The following is a 19,036-nucleotide window of genomic DNA, read 5'->3' as shown; positions in this document are numbered from 1 at the left end:
TGTGGGAGAAATATTATTACATTTCTGTATGAAGACTGGTGCGGGATAGTGCTGATAAACTCCTTAAACGTAAACTTCTGCTGCTACTTACATACACATCCTTCCATTCCAGAGTACGCGGTATTGTGTTTGGTTCAGACACTATGCTACAAGACGGAAGGTCGCGGGTACGAACCCTATGAGGTGGATTTTTCAATTTACTTAATCCTTCCAGCCGCACTATGGCCCTAGGGTCGACTTAGCCTCTAACAGAAATGAGTACCAGGAATCCTCCTGGGGGTAACTTGTGGAAGCCTCGATGTTTCACAACCCTATGGGCCTTCAGGACCTGTCACAGGGATAGCTTTGCATTTTACCTTACTCTTCCTTTCCTATTTTTTTTTCTGTGGCGCTACAGCCCCAATTTGGGCCTAGGCCTACCTCCATGAAAGTCTCCGTTTCACTTCGGTGTACTAGATCTTACACATTCGGTATGACTCCTTGGGCGAGTGATCAGCTCGTCGCAAGGCCTCTACCTGTAGACAAACACAGAAAAGCGCACACAAACATCCATGCCCTGAGTGGGATTCGAACCCACGATCCCGGCTTCCGAGCGAGCGAAGACAGTGCATGCCTTAGACCGCTCGGCTACCATGACCGGCTCCTTTCCTATTAGTCAGGGATACAATCATTCCCGTTAAACGCTACCCCGTATAAAGCGGATTATTTAACGCTCTGTAATCTGGGACCAGTTTATTTATTTATTTGGAGAAAGCGTCTGACCAATGAAAATTTATGTAATTCTAGCAAAATTCTCCTGGTGAGAATATTGAAGACTCAAAAACTGATGATGTTCTTTTGCGGAAACAAATTTATCTACAAATTATTGACCAGTTTCGTGAGTAAGGTCAGTGATATCATGGATATCGTAACTGAAAATGGCCCGAAATTTGAGCGCAGTATTGGAGTGAGGAGAGATGTTGCTACAGAAATATGCTTTGAGAGAGAAAGCTTCAAGCAATGGAATTAACACTTTATACCTTATTAAAGAAGAAATCCGACAATTCCTCGGGAAATGAGCCATATCCAGGCCCGTCTGACAGCACGTACGGCCAGCCTTTATGCACTATGCATATTTTGCAAAGAATTGTAAATGGATAATGACTCTATATTTGGCCACCATTGTACCATTGTATTGTATTCTACAGTATATATTGAGAGTGTAGGAACCCATTTCCATAACTATTGTACTAAAATTATCCTACATAACGCCGATTCAATCAGTGCTGTTGTTACCAGGAAAACATTCCCAATATTAAACATGTTATTAGTGCACAAGAAGTTCCAAACAGAATCGATAAAGTATATTTTCCTACTGCCTGGATTTCATGTTTTACGGATGTATGACTGCTATTATTATGTTCTAGCTTTAAGAAAATTCTACGTAATTACATATTCCAAGTCAATTTTGTCGGATATAACATTAAAATTTCTCATCTTCGTCATATTACTAATTTTTTTCCTTACAAGCAATATTTCGTAACGATATTGACCTATGTTCATGGTCCGTCTCTGTACGAAACTTCACATTCCTACTACAAGTCTTCACAATTTTTCCACGTTTTTTCTATGCACTGGCGCTCATGCACTTGGTGTTGTTGGTTAGGTTTGTACTATAATATTCTACACCTTTTTCTATCCTAGTTACACGTATGTGCCATGCTCTGTTACAGTTTTTATGGCATATTTTCTTATTATCTCCCTCCGAATTAGCCTGGTCTCGGGCGAATAAATTGCTGTAATGAATCTGACAGGGGTTGTCCAGTGATATAAGGGACCCAACTGAGTAGGTGTTTTCCCCTGCCTCGCCTGAGGACGGAAACAGGTCCGGTTATTCGAAACGTTGTGTTTTCTAGTTTGTGGAATACGGACGATGGACAGAGTCCAAAACCCCGGTAATTCTGACCATCGTCAGAACCATTTAGAATCTGCTTCGCACCCGTAGCGCCTGCACATCATTTGTTAGAGACATGAAGCGTAAAGCTATCCCTGTAACAGGCCGTGGAGGCCCATGGGGTTGTGAGATGTTGAGGTTCACACATTTTCTAGACAATCGGCCCACAGATGGCGGCAAGTTTGTCAGCCTTATGCGCCGGCCGCCCTTTACCCACAAGAATATTCCTGGCACTCATTTCTGTTAGAAACTGAGTCGACACCAGGGCCATAGTGTGGCTGGAAGGATTAGGCAAACTGTAACAAATCAAATGACCTCATCGGAACTTGAACCCGCCACCTTCCGGCATGTAGCATTGTGCCTCAACCAACTACGCTACCGCGTGCCCCCAACGCAAAGGTAAATAAAGATTGTATTCATTTGCCATGTTATTATTTCACATTCTACAAAATAAGAAACATTAAGAAAATTCGTATATTGCATGAAGGTCTATGGATCCTCATGTGAGCGGCGTTAATATCGTCCCCATCTCATGCGTTCGCACCTCTGCTTTATGGTTACTAACATACGAAGTTAGGGTGGCTTTCAGTGCGGTATCATTCATACCAGGCTTCTGTAAATCGGTCGATTGGTTGAAACGTTGAAAGGGGAAATACAGGGATACAAAGACAAATTATATATATATATATAATTAGAATTGGAGAATTAGGTCGAGTTCTGGAAGGTCGGAATTCCAAGGTGATTGAACAAGAAAAGGCTAGAAGATTTCCTAGTGATTCGAAGTGATAGCTTCTGTGTTTAAAATCCGTTTCCAGGAAACAGATAGTGAAGACATTGTAAAGGACAGCCATTGTTGAGAACTGTTACCTACCAACGACTAGTGTAAGCAGACGTTGAAGACTTTATTGATGAGTTATAGTTATAGTCTACAAGTCACTAATACACGTGACAATTTTATCGTTTTGAACGTAGAAAAGAGAATCCGGTCCGCTGTTTTGGCTCCGAATCGTTACATAATACATACAGTACTTTGTACAATGTTTGTTATCTAACTAACCGTTTGCTTTGTTAACCAGAGTGGGTAATAGTACTGATATGCAGATGGGTATGATGATGTATCACAACAATATGATGATCATGTAGCAATAACGACGACCTTAACGAAAGAACGTGTGTTCAAATTTCATTTGATGCTGTGGCGCGCAGTGTCTGTATCTTGATTGCCCCCCAGTGCGGGCGATCTCGCAGTTCTGTTGACCCGGCTAATTGGCTGTCAACGAGGATGTCCAGCGTAAACAAGACTCCAAGTTCTAAGAAGACGACGAGTCCGGAATAAAAAGTAAACGGTCACCGCCAGCAAACTAGCAAAGAAGTTCCAGGTTCGCAATAAAACATCTCAAAACTTTGTTCATAATCTGTACTATTTCTACAAATTACACAACGAAACGTTGTTCGGACCCGTCTGTATTCTCGTGGGGTTGTCTGCCAAGAAGTTCAAGAAGAAATAAAAAACCTTACAGAACAGCGGTTTTGGTGATATGGACAGATTTTGACCACAAAATCAGGAACAGAGAATACACGAGGTTCTTTGTTTCTTAGAACAGTTAATGGGATCACATCTTCTCGAACAGCAGGATTATTCTGTCTCGAAGTAAGCATAAGTAGGAGACGGACCAATGTGATGAGATAAGCGGCATTTTAACCACTATAGACACTGCTGAAATTCTAAGCGGAAATAAACGCTACTTTATATTCATGTTTTCCTGCGTTAACTTGCAGTTTCCATGCTGAAAGATCACCTAGTGAGGAGGTGATTAATACTATGAAGCCTGAAGTTCATGTCTGTAATATTAAAAAATTCAGTTTCTGTAAGTCACAGAAATAACAGTCCCTCTCAATTGCTATTACCAGTATTGTTTAGGGAAATAATTACTATCGATTGTAAGAATCGTATGAAACTATAAGTAACCTGTTTGGGTAAAAACAGAAGTTTCTAAATATTAATACAGGTAGCCATGTAGTAGCTGTTAATGGTTTAAAGAATTTATCTGGAAAATACGTGGCCTAAATTGGAAGTAATATCCCGAAATGTTCCTGAATGGGCTGAGGAACCTCAGATAGGCAATCTCAGGGCCGAGACTTGAACACGTGGCTTCCCGAATACGAAGCAACAATGCTTCCAACTCTACTGTGACGCATTATGCCGAGGCAAAATTTACACCTCCTTTTTGAGTCTTTGCTGCTCACTTTCGCGTACCAGTGCTATGCTTGCCAATAAACGCAGAAGGGACACAAGCACTTTGCTTATAGGACTAAGTGAAATCATTTACAAACACAGTAATAATATGTGCAGAAGTAAGCCTGCTTGTTTGGAATCAATAAAATACTGGTTAATTTACTGCATGGAACAGAGACCTTCTTTAGAAGCTAATAGTCGCTGAGCTACTCAGTAAATTCTTCGTCATTTAAGGGGTGTGATCAAGCCCGACGCACCGCGTAATAATTTGTTGCATACCGTTTTTATGTGGCAGGAGTTACTAGGCTTGCACGCCCAAGTCTATAGAAGGAGGACTACCATTTGTCGGCTGTCAGCAATTGCTTATTCACTATATTGGCAACTTCCCGCCATACGTGGTGTGTTCAAAAAGTATCGAGCCTTCTTTTTCCCCGCGTAAACCAATGAAGCGCGGGAGGCTCCCTTCGGTGGAGATGTGGAGGGGACATTCATGCGCAGTCGTGAATTTTTTTACGCCCGCAGAAAGCGTCAGTCGCTGGCAGTCTGCCTATGAGCGAGGACGTGTAGTGAGCGCACGTCGGATTCCAGTAAGGTGTAAAATGACGGAACAACATGAGCAGCGATACCAACAGTATCAACAGTACCAACTGTATTTATAAAATACAATATTCTCTCTTTGGATTTGGTTTTAAGTGGATCGCTTTGTACTTATCATTGATTGCCTCCGTAATCTCAAACTTGCCCAGCCTCTTCTTTCTGAAGATTTCGGATTGATTGATTCACATCCGTCAAGACAAATGACTCTTCTGGTTCTCACTGTGCGCCATCAGCCAGGAAATGATTCTTTTGGCGAATCATGCAAACATAATTGGGACTACGCCTACATAGAGTACCAGAAGTTTCTAAAGCAATAACGACAAAGCAGTCCGTTATTTCCTAACCTTATCTTGGCTTTTGAGTGTTGCTACCATGTTTGTGTTTACTTTTGCTGTTTCCCAAAACTATAAAAGATAATATGGAAAACTCAAATGAAACTAACCAATTAGCATGTGACATCCAGTACTGTGTATGTTTAGTACATTTTTCTTTAATTTACACCCTCCTCATACAGTACGAACATTTTCTTTCGTATGACGAGGCACCTCGCTATTAATTAACTTGCAATGCCATGGGTCTCCAATACCATCTTATATTTTTATTTTGTCCACGGAACGTATAAAGTAAACATACGACTGATTAGATGTTATGAAACATCAATTTTAATCTTGTTTTATATTATAACCTTCAGTTTTATATATAAATGACCGTTGTATTTTTTACACAAAAGAATTAACTATTTTGTCATTGTATCTAATTTTACTACAGTTCAGTAGTATACGTTTGTTGATTTGTATTCACCTGATGATGGCCGTTAACGGCCGAAACATGTAGTGAGGCATAGCTGGGTATTGACCTCGATACTCCTTAGTGAATGTGATTTTACTTGAACTGAGTGGCAACATTCCTTAACGTTTGAAAGTTATCCAACAAGCTTAATATTCAATACCTGTGCGTATGTATTCCAAAGCCGTAAAAGATGTGTATTCATATTTTTACGCGTGGAAGTGGGCTGGAATAACTCCACCCTAGCCCTGAGAGTTGTAGAAGGCGAAGAAAAGGGAGTCCGGTGCCTGGTGGAATAACTGGGCCCCCCTGTCGGTGTGGGACATCAATAGAGAAATCTGGTTGTCCAGGTTGGGGGTTGCACGCAAGGCTGACGACCTTGCTCTGTAAGCAGATTATTGTCGCGAAATCCGAAGAAGTGAAAGCCTGATCAAATCTGGCAGAACCTTCTAAGGAAGGCTAAAACTTGAAAAGGGCTGTTTTGCCAAAGATGGCGATATATTCATATACCTGTGCGTATGTATGTGTGGGTGCGCGCGCATGCATGAACGATAATGTTACATTCCATTCCTGCACATGTAAATCAAAATGACTAAGGCCTCTATGTGAGAAATTTAAAGAACAGTGGTTACTATATATACCACCTACTTTAATATTAAGAAGCTCTGAATTTGTACATTACAGCATATTTAAGTTTCTACGGTGATTATTTTTCTAAACAGAAGTAACCGGTTGGCGTATAAAATTGAGACGTATTGTATTTTCTGTTTGATAAGGCCTGAATTTTTAAATACTCTTACATGAGTTTTATGCTTTAAAGTGTCAAACAGTAATATCCCGATCAAGCAGGTCTAGTCCTCACAGTTTGGGGTTAAATCGGCTACCATTTCCAGCTTAATGTACTCTCAAACCTATTTGGAACAGTTGCATTACTGTGCCTTCTTTATGTCTATATTTCGTCAACCTCTGTTTGTAAACTGCCAAGTTTTCTCCTTGCTACTGTTCCATTCTTTATTTTGACAGATTCTTCCGTCGTGTCTTGGCGTTAAATTTTCTTCTCTTCTGTCTCTTCTTGAGCCCCCCCCCACATATACACTTACATGTAACTAACTGAATCGGTAGGCCGCGCCATAGCTCAAGCGATTAGTCGCTGTCTTCCCACCGCGGCGGCCCGGGTTCGATCCCGGGTCTGGTCAAGTGGGATTTGTGGTGGACAAAGTGGCGCTGGGGCAGGTTTTCTCCGAGTACTTCGGCTTCCCCTGCCAATCTTCATTCCACCAATCGCTCCACAATCACCCTCACCTATCTTCTCGGGCTGGTACAATAGGCCAGAAGTGGCCGCAGTACAAGGGACTTAGTTCCACCCCACTAGCAATAAAAAAAGAAGCCTGAATCGGTTACAGTAGAAGCCGAAGGTTCAGCCCAGCTCGGAATTTGTCCGGTCCCACTTATCCTCCGTGAACTAATTGCTTATCTATTCCCAATTTGCAGTCGTGCAATTGCACTTCACTAGCAGCAAGAAAATATTGTGTTATTTTGGTTGTGTGCAGAAGCACATAAACTGAGTCACTTATCGTAAGAATAAAACGTGAGTTCTGGAATAAGGGTTTCTGTAAAAGCCTATAGCTTCGAGTTCTTGCTCCCCAATCTGGATGCAATAGGCTATGTACTTCGTTTTGTAAGCCCGTAACCTTCAGTAGCTTTGTACGTACAAACTTGCGCTGTACTTTTGCCAAGCCATCATGAAGGGCCGAAGAACTAATAAATTCTTGCTTGCTTATAATCGAGTACCGGTATCGTGAATTTTTCTCCTCAGCCAGTACATGTATTTTCGAAATTCCTTTATAAAATACCCAACAGAGTAGATGTCTCCCCCACTTCACCTGCGGACGGAAATAGATCCAGTTTCCGAAACATGTGTTTTATAGTTTCTAGAATACTGAACGACGGACAAAGTCCGAAAATCCAGTAATTCTGGGTACTCTTACTGTCCATCACCAGTGCCGTGCAACATAATTTGGCCACGACATTGTGAATCGTTACTTTACGAGGCACTTTGCTGTCAGGATACTTCCTACGAAACGCGCTGCGGCATTTCCTCCGTCAGGAACGCTCTACAAAAATATATATAAATAGTTTGTCTTGATTTGATTTCTGAAGTGGCCGGCCAACTATAAATGGAATTCCAGTATATAATACTAAGACACGACGACTTCCTTCCACATCTTTTTGAATTCATTATTCACTATTTTCCTTGGCACTACAGCCCCAGTGGGCCTAGGCCTACCTCCATGAACTTCTCCGTTCACTTCCCTTTTTCTAAATCTTACACATCGGTAGGACTCCTTGGGCGGGTGATCAGCTCGTCGCAAGGCCTCTACCTGTACACAAACACAGAAAAACTCACACACATAAACTAAACATCCATGCCTTGAGTGGGATTCAAGCCCACGATCCCGGTTTCCAAGCGAGCGAAGACAATACATGCCTTAGATCGCTCGGCTACCGTGACCGGCACCACAATACTTTACTCTATATAAACTGGAATATTAATATTTTCGTTATAAACCATAAATAAACTTCGTACCCATTTACACTGTAATGGCTGACTCATAATCGTGGCAACACCGTGGCAGTGACTCAAGATTTGCCGGCATAACGTTTCGTATCTGCACATATTGGAAGTTGCTTTGATGGTTATATGTCTACGGTTATAATAACTTTTCATTCTTAAATTTTTACAATTTTACAACTAATTACTTATTTAACGTAGTTAGTTCTAGGCCTCAAAATAGTCATTTTAATTTCATATGTTTTAGAAATGTTCATAAGCAAGGTAAATACATTATTAAGCGATTCACAGGAAAGAACAGGCAAGTAGGATGTTCTCGTAACCTAGGTACTTAAATTTCTCAAGTTAAAAAGATAAACTTGACGTCACAGCAGTCGTGTTGTAGATGTTAGCAAAGGAAAACTTCGGTGTGCAATCATTTAATTGAAATATTCCTGCTTCTATGGGCGCTTTAATTGGACAGAATTAACAGCAAAAATATCTATTATAGCCGTCAGGCCTGTTGATCTTGTACCAGCGGCTTACTTGAAACTGAAATGCGAAATAATTTAATTTATTCTGGATTATTTTATGTTTTGTAAGATTTGAGGTTTTCACGGCCTTGACTATGAAGAATGCCGTCTTCCGGGATGTGAGCGTACTGTAGCCACCTACTCACGCTTGTTCCTCCCTCGCATATTTTTCTACCCTGAAAATAGAGGCGATACATTCCTCCGAAACGCCGCTCACGTAAGATGTACACGGCGCCACATACCAGAAGACGGCATTCTTCATATTTGATGTTAGATTAATTTTGCAAATAACTTGCCTAATTCATAAGCCTGAAATGCATATTAACTTGGGTCTACTAACTCCAGAGGGCACAGGAGAAACTAATAAATCTGAACTGAACGCCGGCCATCATGAATGCGGTTTTTCGTGGCTTTTCTGAATTCTTCCGGGTAAATGCCAGGGGAGTACCTTCAATAGACTACGGCCACTTTCTTTCTGTTCCTTTCTAATTCATCATCCTTCTATTCGACGCTTTAGTCTAGGTACTGACAGCGCCGTAAATAACTTACAGAAAGAAAAGAAGCTGGTAGTCTTACAGGAAATTCCGCAGTTCTAATGAAAGCCGAAAATTCATTACTTCGTTCACAAACGCACAGCACTGGACTCTGTTCTTACATATGTGCCACAACCACACTTTCATACATGTTTCTTTAAGATCCATTTTATTAGTATTATCCCGTGTACGCTTACTTCTTTCAAGAATAAATAAAGCCTAGCAACGTGTGTTTGGAATAACACAAGACGTTGGTTAAACCAGGGATAAAATATGATAGTGATGAATGGAGATTTGGTGTCTGTGATAGAATAAAAATCGATGTGGCGCAATGCAAAATCGCCCTGTCTGGATTCGTTAGTCACTCGATAATGTGCTTGTAGGAAGATAAGAGAGATACTTGGTGGATACGTGACAAGTGCGAACAGTAAGAGGAATGCTGAAACGATACTGTGAAATGGATTTTGATATCTGTACAAGCATTATGCTAGGGGGCACGCGGTAGAGTATTTGGTTGATGCACTATGCTACAACCCGGAAGGTCATTGGGTTATTTCAGTTGACGTAATCCTTCCAGCCGCACTGTGGCCTTGAGGCCAGCTCATCCTCTAACAGAAATGAGTACCGGGATCTTCCTGTGGGTAAAGGGCGGCCGGCGCGTAAGGCTGACATCACCGCCACATGTGAACCGATTTTCTAGAAGGTGTGAAGGCCTCAACGTCTCACAAACCTATGGCCCTGCACGGCCTGTTACAGGGATAGTTTACTTTTTTACAAGCTTTATGCTACCCTGCTTGGAGAAAACAACGGTAAGACTGAGAATATTTGCATCCCAGTTTCTTCATTAACAAATTTATTCCATGTGCTAAATTTAATTTGAAATAATTTAACAATAAAATTAACTCTAATGCTGTAGCTTGTCCTGTATTTTTTGGGGAATTCGAAAAGTTTTAAATTCTTTAAACGCAAGACATATTATTTCGTGTTTTTTACAAGACTGTAAGCAACTTTCTATTGGATCATGATTTTTTTAATCTGTAGGTAAATTTAGTTTCTTTTTGTGGAATTAATTCAATTCAGAATGCGAAATTGTATAAGTATATATGGCTCAGTGAGATTGTTATTTCTACCTTTATGGAAATATGTTCATTCATTTAATGGAACTCACTAATACAAAGTGAATACTTCATACACTTTACAACATACATCTTTCAGTATCGATTCGCTTGAAAATCAGAGGGGGTGGACAAAATAATGGATACACTAAGAAACTGAGGAATAAAATTTAGTTAGTTACATTGAAAGAACTTCAGTAGGCAACACTGAATGTTTCCTTCCTTGCTTACACTCCGCAGTGCTCAGGTCAGTACATTAGTGACAGTGTTGAGTAACAGTCCGTGTGAAAGAATAGGAAAATGGGAGACTTGTCCGATTTTGATAGAGGACAGATCGTTGTTGCGCGTTTAGCTGGAACGTCTGTGACAAACCTGCCACATTATTAGCTGTGTCGACAGCGATAGTTTCTATGGTTATGTCAACGACATGCACGAAGACATCATCAACGAAGGGGAACAACAGTAGACGAAAATCAACATTCACTGAAAGAGATCATCGTACAATTAGGATTATTTCGAAAATCACACAACTACTGCAGCATGGGTGAACTGCAGCAGAACTGGTTATTTATCTTGAAGACCCTGTTTCCACATAAACTGTCAGACGTGGGCTTCCCAAATCAAACATCTGCGGCACGGCTGCAATTGCTAAACCTCTGATTACTGAAAGTAATTCTCAGATGCGTAAACGATGGCGTCACGACCATAAAACCTGGACATCAGACAACTGGAAAAGCCTTGTATGATCAGATGAGTCGACCTTCACTTTCGGAGAACCTCGAGAGTTGCCTACAATCCAGAATGCCTAGTTCTGTGATGGTTTGGGCAACAATAACGTGGTGCAGTATTCTGTTGGTCCCAGTATTATCCTTCACGTTCGAATTACTGCAAGGGGGTACTTGGACAGGTTGGGTAAGGTGCATCACATGATTCAGTAATTATTTCCGATCAACGATGCAGTTTTGCGAGACGACACAGCTGTAACTGTTCAGTCATGGTTTTAAGAGCATGACTGTGAACATGACCTTCATCCCTGACCAGCACAATCACCAGATCTGAACATCATTGAACCGCTGTGGTCAGTTTTGGAGACTAGAGTGAGGAATAGATTCTCACTTCCAACATCTCTAAAGCAACTTGAAGGTGTCATTCAAGAAGAATGGTATAAAATTCGGCTAGAGATTGTTCAAAACTTTTACGAGTCCATTGCAAGGAGGATTGCGGCTGTGTTGAAGGCAGAGGCTGGCCCAGCACCATATTAACAAAGAAATGTGTGCAGTATATGTAGTGTTTTAATTATTTTGTCCAACCCATCTATCTTCACGGAACAGTGAATATCAAGAAATTCTTCTTTTATAGAATCCAGAGTTCATTACTATAGTCATTAATTCCTCCGTTGAACCCTGCTCTGAGCCAGTTTAATCGATACACACCCGATTTCTTCGAAATTAGTCTTAATAATATCTTTCAATCTGCAATTGAATTTCAGAATTTGTCAGTTTCCTTCGGGGCTTTCCATCTAAAAGTTTGCGTATCTGTAATATTAGAATCTCAGTCCTGACTCTGTATTATTTTATGAAATACGGATCACCCTAAAAACAAAAAACTGTAACACAGCACGCAAATATCACGAAACCTGAAGCACTTATTTGAAACGTGATTGGATCTGGCGAATACTCAATGAAATAGAAAGATGACATGCAGAGTAGACCTATCTTTAGGTTTGTTATTTTTACGACAGCCGACGTGTATTTACAAGAATCTCTCTTAAGCGTTACCCCAGTTTTGTGTGTTCTTTGCTACTTAATATTCTGAATTCCCATTCTACATGAGGCCCACAGTTTATTGCACTTCGAAGAGGAGATAAAACCGAACATTGCGGGTAAGCGTGACGCACTTCTCCTGCATAGTATTTTGGGAGGTGCCCGGTTCAATTTTCCGCCTTAAGACCGGTTCTCGCGACTGAAGTTTTCGTGGTTGTCCTCAGTCCCTTCATATAAATGGCGGGATAAGTCATTATCATGAGATCTCAGGTTCTCATGATCATGAATGTGATGAATATCATACGGCATGTTATTCCGTGTAGTCTGGTGGTAACAATTTAGGGAGACGTCACTAAACTTATACCCGACTGTACAATTTCTCTGCTTCCTTCCTTCCCTTACCGATTGATTGTTCACTAATCATCCAATCATTTAATGCTACAGTGCAGATCGAAACCTGATTCAGGAGGAAATTAAGAGGAGCTTGCACTCGAGTAATACTTGCTACCATTCAGTCCAGAACCTTTTGTATTCTCGTCTGTTGTCCAAAAACATAAAAATTAGAATATAAAAAATATAGTTTTGCCTGTGGTTCTGTATGGGCGTGAAACTTTGTCTCTGATATTAAGGGAGGAACATAGACTGAGGGTGTTTGAGAACAGGGTGTTGAGGAGAATATTTGGACCGAAGAGAGATGAAGTGACAGGAGGTTGGAGAAAACTGCATAATGAGGAGCTTCATAACTTGTACTCTTCTTCAAGTATAATTAGAATGATCAAGTCAAGGAGGATGAGGTGGGCAGGGCATGTAGCAGGAATGGGGCAGACGAGGAATGCGTATAGGATATTGGTGGGAAAGCCAGAAGGAAAAAGACCACAGGGAAGACCAAGGCGTAGGTGGGTGGACAATATTAGAATGGATCTTAGAGAGATAGGATGGGATGGTATGGATTGGATAGATCTGGCTCAGGATAGGGACCAGTGGAGGGCTCTTGTGAACACGGTAATGAACCTTAGGGTTCCATTAAATGCTGGGAAATTCTTGAGTAGCTGCAGAATTGGCGGCTCCTCCAGAAGGGCTCAGCTCCATGAGTAAGTAAGTAAGTACATATGTTCATGATTCTTAAAATAAACAGCAGTATTTCCCTAAACAGTATTGACGGTTAGGTCTTGTAATGGAGATGTAGTACGTTTTCTATGACGTGGGAATTGATTTATTAAATACTTTTTATAAAAATATAAGTATGGAAAATTTTTGAGACAAAATGTATATTGAATTAACTGTGCACTTCTGCAGAACACTTCACACAGACTGAGTAAATTAAGGACGATAAAGAATGGATGTGAAGAGGAACGTCGAGTTTATGTTAAAGTACTCACTTCAGTTGTTCATAGAACCACTTTTTCGTAAATGTTATAATTAGTCTCGGTTGCTTGGACCTCAGACTGCTAAAATGATTGTTATCACGAGAACAATGGAATGTATAGCTATAATATACATATTCATGAGCGCTGCTTGAATTTTTAACTATGAAAAATGTTCTGAGCGTTTCATGAGATTTGCTGCTCACACAGCTAACAAAGTATCATACGTGGTCTGATAATAAAGTTTGCAAATTCATCGCGGTAAGACTGCTACATACCTCAGTGCTGAATATCACTGTGATCGCCTTCAGAGTACTCCCCTTGGGAAGCTATGAACAGATGCCAGCGCCTAGTCCACCCTTCAAAACTATTTTGGAACTGGTTTTGTGAAATATCCTTCAGAGCTGCAGTCGTATTACTCCTGATGTCATCAGTGACATCAGAATGCCTTCCTTTCAATATTTCCTTTATCTTCGGGAATAGAAAAGGTCATTGGGGGCCAGATCCGGTGAATAGGAAGGGTGTTCCAACACAGTTATTTATTTGCTAGCTAAAAACTCCCTCACGTGCAGAGCAGTATGAGCATGTCCTTTGGGACCATTTTTGCACACACATTCCTCAGGTTAATGATTTCCTAACTGTTTCTCTGTCGAAGTTCGCTTGCTCTGCTATGCTCCTAGCAGTCGATCGACGATTTTCACGCTATTTGACGAGTTTTGCAATGTTTTCTTCAGTTCTGCCGTTACTGGCCACCTTGATCTCTCTTCGCCAGTGACATTTTCTCTTCATTCAGAAAAACGTGTCACTCACTTGTAAACTGCTGCATATGATATGTCGTTGTAGTCATCTTTTTTCTTATCTCTCCGTTTCTTCTAAATTTCGATTTTCCTCAGCGTAGGCAACTGGTCGGTGTGACTGCCTGAAAAATGAATGCTTTACTGAAGTCTGAAACCACGAGAGAAGTGAGAGACACTTCGTTGCGGGCAGGGAGAAAGAGAATCCTTTCATTAGAAGGTTCACAGGCATTGCCTGCGCGTCATTCTAACACTTCTAACAAGACTGAAGTACGAATTTCAAGTAAATAGTATTTTAATAATCAGTTCCTACCTCACAGTAAACATACGGTTTTTCCAATATAAATACCAGTTTGTTTTTTCTTATGGGTGAGACTTAGTCCACTTGGTACTGCGGCCTCTGTTTGGGCCTATTGCACCAGCCCCAGATGATAGATGGTGATATTAATTGTGGAGCAGTCGGTGGAACGCGAATTGGCAGGGGAAACAGAATTACTAAGAGAAAACCTGCCCCAGGTATCGTCAAGACCTGCTCTGTGGTCCACTCGGCCTCCTATTCGATGGGTACCAGGGGCTCTTTCCCCGGGGGTAAAGCGGCAGGGGCGTGACGCTGACCACTCACCTCCAGCTAGTCCCGAGGTCAAGAAATTGTGGATCTATACATCCACTCCCCCATACGTCTTCATGACGTAGTGCTTAATTTGTTAAGCAACTTTACCTTTAAAAACACCTGCCACAGCGCCACTTTGTCCACCACAAATCCCACATGACTTCATCTGGGCTTGAACCCGAGCCGCCGCTGTGGGAATCCGGCGACTAACCGCCTGAGCTGGCCGCGCCATAGCTCAAGCGGTTAGTCGCTGGCTTCCCACCGCGTCGGCCCGGGTTCGATCCCGGGTCTGGTCAAGTGGGATTTGTGGTGGACAAAGTGGCGCTGGGGCAGGTTTTCTCCGAGTACTTCGGTTTCCCCTGCCAATCTTCATTCGACCAATTGCTCCACAATCACCCTCACCTATCGTCTGGGACTGGTACAATAGGCCAGAGGTGGCCACAGTACAAGGGAGTTAGTCCCACCCCACTAGCAATAAAGAAAAGAAAACAAACCGCACGGCCAACACCAGTTGGTTAATGCTGTTTGGAACAATCGCTGTTTTTCAACAATAACATGAAACACATGAACAGACTCTGTCAGCACATTGTATTTTTCTTTATCTTATAGCAGTTGATGCATACAAAACCGTTGCGTTTTAATGGACTAAAGGACTGATGATCCAAATAATATTCAGTTAAAAAGAAAACATGAAGAAGTCATAATTTCATCACGGCGAATTTTGGCGCTCGCTGCCCCAAAATACGCGCTGCATGTTCTGGAGTTTTTCTAGAAAGTTAACATCAACTAGCGTAGGTTCCTTAAGGAGTCAGCAGTGTTCTGCCGGAAGACATGGAAGATGTAAAGTGATAATTTTTCACCTAGTTCTCCGACACTCCTCTCTAATTTCCTCGCCAAGATGAAAAATGGATCTCCAACACATGCAGTGAATCTCAGAGATTTCCGTTCCGAGCCTCCATGCATCACGCTAGGGGAGAAGTCCCCTGGTGGTCGTCATCCATAACAGGCCACGCGCCATGCAGCCATAAGACACGATCCCCATCATAGCGTCATTCTGAAATGAATTCATTACAACAGTAATAGAATTATGTATTCAAATCGAATTCACATTGGTTTCCAAATAGTATTCCTTGTTATTTTGCATACTTCATTGACCTCGATGTTCATTTATTGCAGATGCAAATCCGTTGTTGGAAAGCTAATGTAACTACAGTTATCATGCTGTAGAGTCAGAAAACATGTTCGTCGTATTCCGTTAAATATTTACCACTAGCATAAAGCTCGCTTAAATTTCAACTGAAATTTATTGAACTCCATTTTTCTTCATGATAGCCAATGTCTAATTCACCAATAACCAGTAGAAATTTCTTTCAGTCAAAACTTGACCGAAGTATAAGAACACTGCTTCAGTGATTCGGTCATCACATACTAAATAAAAGCGATAGACTAACTAATGAACTAACTATGTGGAGCTGATAACGGTCACGGTAGCCCAGCGGTCTAAGGCATGTAATGTCTTCGCTCTTTCGGACGCTAGGATCGTGGGTTAGATTCCCACTTAAGGCATGGATGTTTGGTGTGTGTATGCGTTTATTATGTGTTTGTGTTGTCATGTGTTTAGGTAGAGGCCTTGCGACGAGCTGATCGCTCGTCCAAGAAGTCCTACCATCTGTAAAATGATCATGAAACTGAGAAATCGGCCCTACGCTCCAAAGTGGGAGCAAGAGGAGAAATAAGTGGAGCTGAGCCCTTCTTGAGAAGCCGCAAATTGTGCAGCTACACAAGAACTTCCCAGCATTTTATGGAACCTGAAGGCTCATTACCGTGTTCACAGGAGCCCTCCACTGGTCCCTATCCTGAGCCAGATCGATCCAGTTCATACAATCCCATCCTATCTCTGCAAGATCCATCTTAATATTGTTCACCCATCTACGCCTTGATCTTCCCAGTGGTCTCTTTCATTCTTGCTTTCCATCAATATCCTTTATACAGTTCTCTTCGCCTCCATTCGTGCTACATGCCCTGCCAGTTTCATCCTCAAACAATGATAGATACACTATAAAATTGGCTAATAGTTATTATTTCGATATCACCACTGTACACTCTGTTTTTCCCATGTACAATTTACGTATATTCTTCCCCAGTGTTAGTGTTCAGTCTACACATTATTCTGAATGATGACAAATGCAACAAATAGACGAAGTCTTCCACATGAATAATTCTCATCTCTAATTACAGTTTCACGGAGAGTTTCATGGAGGTGGGCCTAGGCCCAAATGAGGGCTGTAGCGCCAATGGAAAAAAAAAATACAGTTTCAATAATAATCACCCCAATGTCACACATTAAATCAGCATTTCCCTGAGTATACCCGCTGTCAATGGTTACTGTGATTTATTCATAAGTAAGTATGCAAAAGGACATACGAGATTCATTGAGCAATTTAAAGCGTAGTGGTAAGTATATGTACCACATGATTCAACAAGCTTACAGAAATATTACAGTTTACACTTGAGTTCTGCAGAAGGAATTATGAACGGAGATCTTAAAATTACTTACAAGGAAAGAAAGCGTAGGCAATGGGAGAGGGCAGATCTGCGCTATTCAGTTCAGAATCTTCTTCCCCCCTCTTCCTTGGCTCTACAGCCCCAGTGGGCCTAGGCCTACCTCCATGAACTTCTCCGTTCACTTCGGTTTTTCTCGATCTTACACATTCAGTAGGACTCCTTAGGTGGGTGATCAGCTCGTCGCAAGTCCTCTACCTGTACACAAACACAGAAAAACGCACACAAACATCCATGCCCTAAGTGGGATTCGAGCCCACGATCCTGGTTTCCAAGCCAGCGAAGACAGTGCATGCCTTAGACCGCTCAGCTACCGTGACCGGCTCAGAATCTTCTACCTTCACATTTTCCACGTAAATATGTAAAGATTTTAATTTCCCTGTTGTTTTGTATAGGTATGGAGTCTGGACTCTCACATTAAAGGAAACATGTAGCTAGGAAACAGGCTACTGAGAAAAATATTTGGAACTAAATCGGCGGAAATCGGAGAAAACTGCCTAATGAGGAGTTTTATAATTTGTACTCCTCGCTACATGCAGTCACGGGAAAGAACTGAACACAATATTTTGCTAGGGATATCTGAAGGAATGAGACAGCTTGAAAGACCTAGTCTTAGAAGGGAGGAAGATAAGAAAATTAATCTCATAAACCAGGATGGAAGAGAGTGGGCTGGATTCATGTGGCCGTGGGTAGGGACTAATGGAAAAATGCTTCGAACACCGTAACGAAATTTCGAGTTCCATAAAATGCGAGGATTTCTTGACTATCTGAGCAACTAGTAGCTGTTCAACAAGGTATCTTCTCCGTTTAATTAGTTAAGGCTGTTAATCGTCCGCTTCTTAATGCCGAGGTTCGTGTTCAATGCCAGGGTTGACCATGTGTGATTTATAGTGGACAAAGTGGCACTGGGCAGGTTCTTCTCCGAGCACTTCGGTTCCCCTGACAGATAACATCCCACCAATAATCCATACTCATTTGTCATCAGGGACTGGTACAGTAAGCTCAATGGATACCATGGTACCAAGGGATTCAGTCTCGACTCATTCCTCAAATAAAAAACGAAAACAGTTTAGTGATATATATATAGGTGAAATTGTACGTAATTCCTTTGTTCTAAAAAGCTGACTTAGCCCATACTTTTGAGGGCGTCTCTGGAGCATTACCCTCATACCGAGACGGGAGTACGCTCATGTTTCTTGCACCGAAGCGTTTGATTGCTTTCTTCGGTGGTGACACAGTGTTCTTCTTCATAAAGTTTACACTGTCTGATCCCCTTTCACGCCGACAAGAAAAGTGGTATTGATTTTTATTAAATCGAAATCATGTCAGGGTGAGTAATGGAGGTTATCGGCGTTTTGCTTGTCTGGAAGCTTTCGAAGTCTTCCAAATAAACTGCACGTTACAGAGCTTGACAAAACTGTCTCGACATGTTGCTCTTACTCCAACCTGAGATCCTGTCACCAACGTGAAGAATGGCGTCGTAGAGCAACAACACGCGTTCTCAACCTGTGATGCGCGTCTCCAAGACACTTGATTCATAAGTTTACAGAAAGAAATGCTCCGCACAAAAATGTCGGTCAGTGAAATATCAATTCAGATTTTCCCTCATTCATTTTCCTTGCAGCCCTCTGCCTTTCCTCACTGATTTCTCTTCCATTT

The 19,036-nt window shown here is 41.6% G+C and overlaps 2 protein-coding genes across 17 annotated transcripts in view; one reads left to right on the top strand and one right to left on the bottom strand.

The window, feature by feature from the left end:
- LOC117282478 overlaps positions 1–15,864 on the bottom strand; it is a 144,034-nt gene extending 128,170 nt beyond the window's left edge. Inside the window, exons 1-2 of one of the 2 annotated variants that reach the window (XR_004513228.1) lie at positions 15,676–15,864; positions 13,936–14,330 (exon numbers count right to left, since the gene is read on the bottom strand). Coding sequence is in view for 1 of the 2 variants with exons in the window: in XM_033752299.1 (XP_033608190.1) it covers positions 15,676–15,778 (103 nt within the window). In the remaining variant the exon portion in view is untranslated. Of the gene's footprint in view, positions 1–13,935; positions 14,331–15,675 lie in introns of those variants that run through there. The other variant, XM_033752299.1, reaches the window with a different exon arrangement.
- LOC111866505 (protein madd-4) overlaps positions 1–19,036 on the top strand; it is a 669,679-nt gene that overhangs the window by 322,495 nt on the left and 328,148 nt on the right. The gene's annotated exons all lie outside the window — the stretch shown is intronic.

The sequence above is a fragment of the Cryptotermes secundus genome, unplaced genomic scaffold, assembly GCF_002891405.2.
Source record: "Cryptotermes secundus unplaced genomic scaffold, Csec_1.0 scaffold401, whole genome shotgun sequence".
Lineage (NCBI taxonomy): Eukaryota > Metazoa > Arthropoda > Insecta > Blattodea > Kalotermitidae > Cryptotermes > Cryptotermes secundus.
This window is presented reverse-complemented; position numbering and strand designations above follow the sequence as displayed.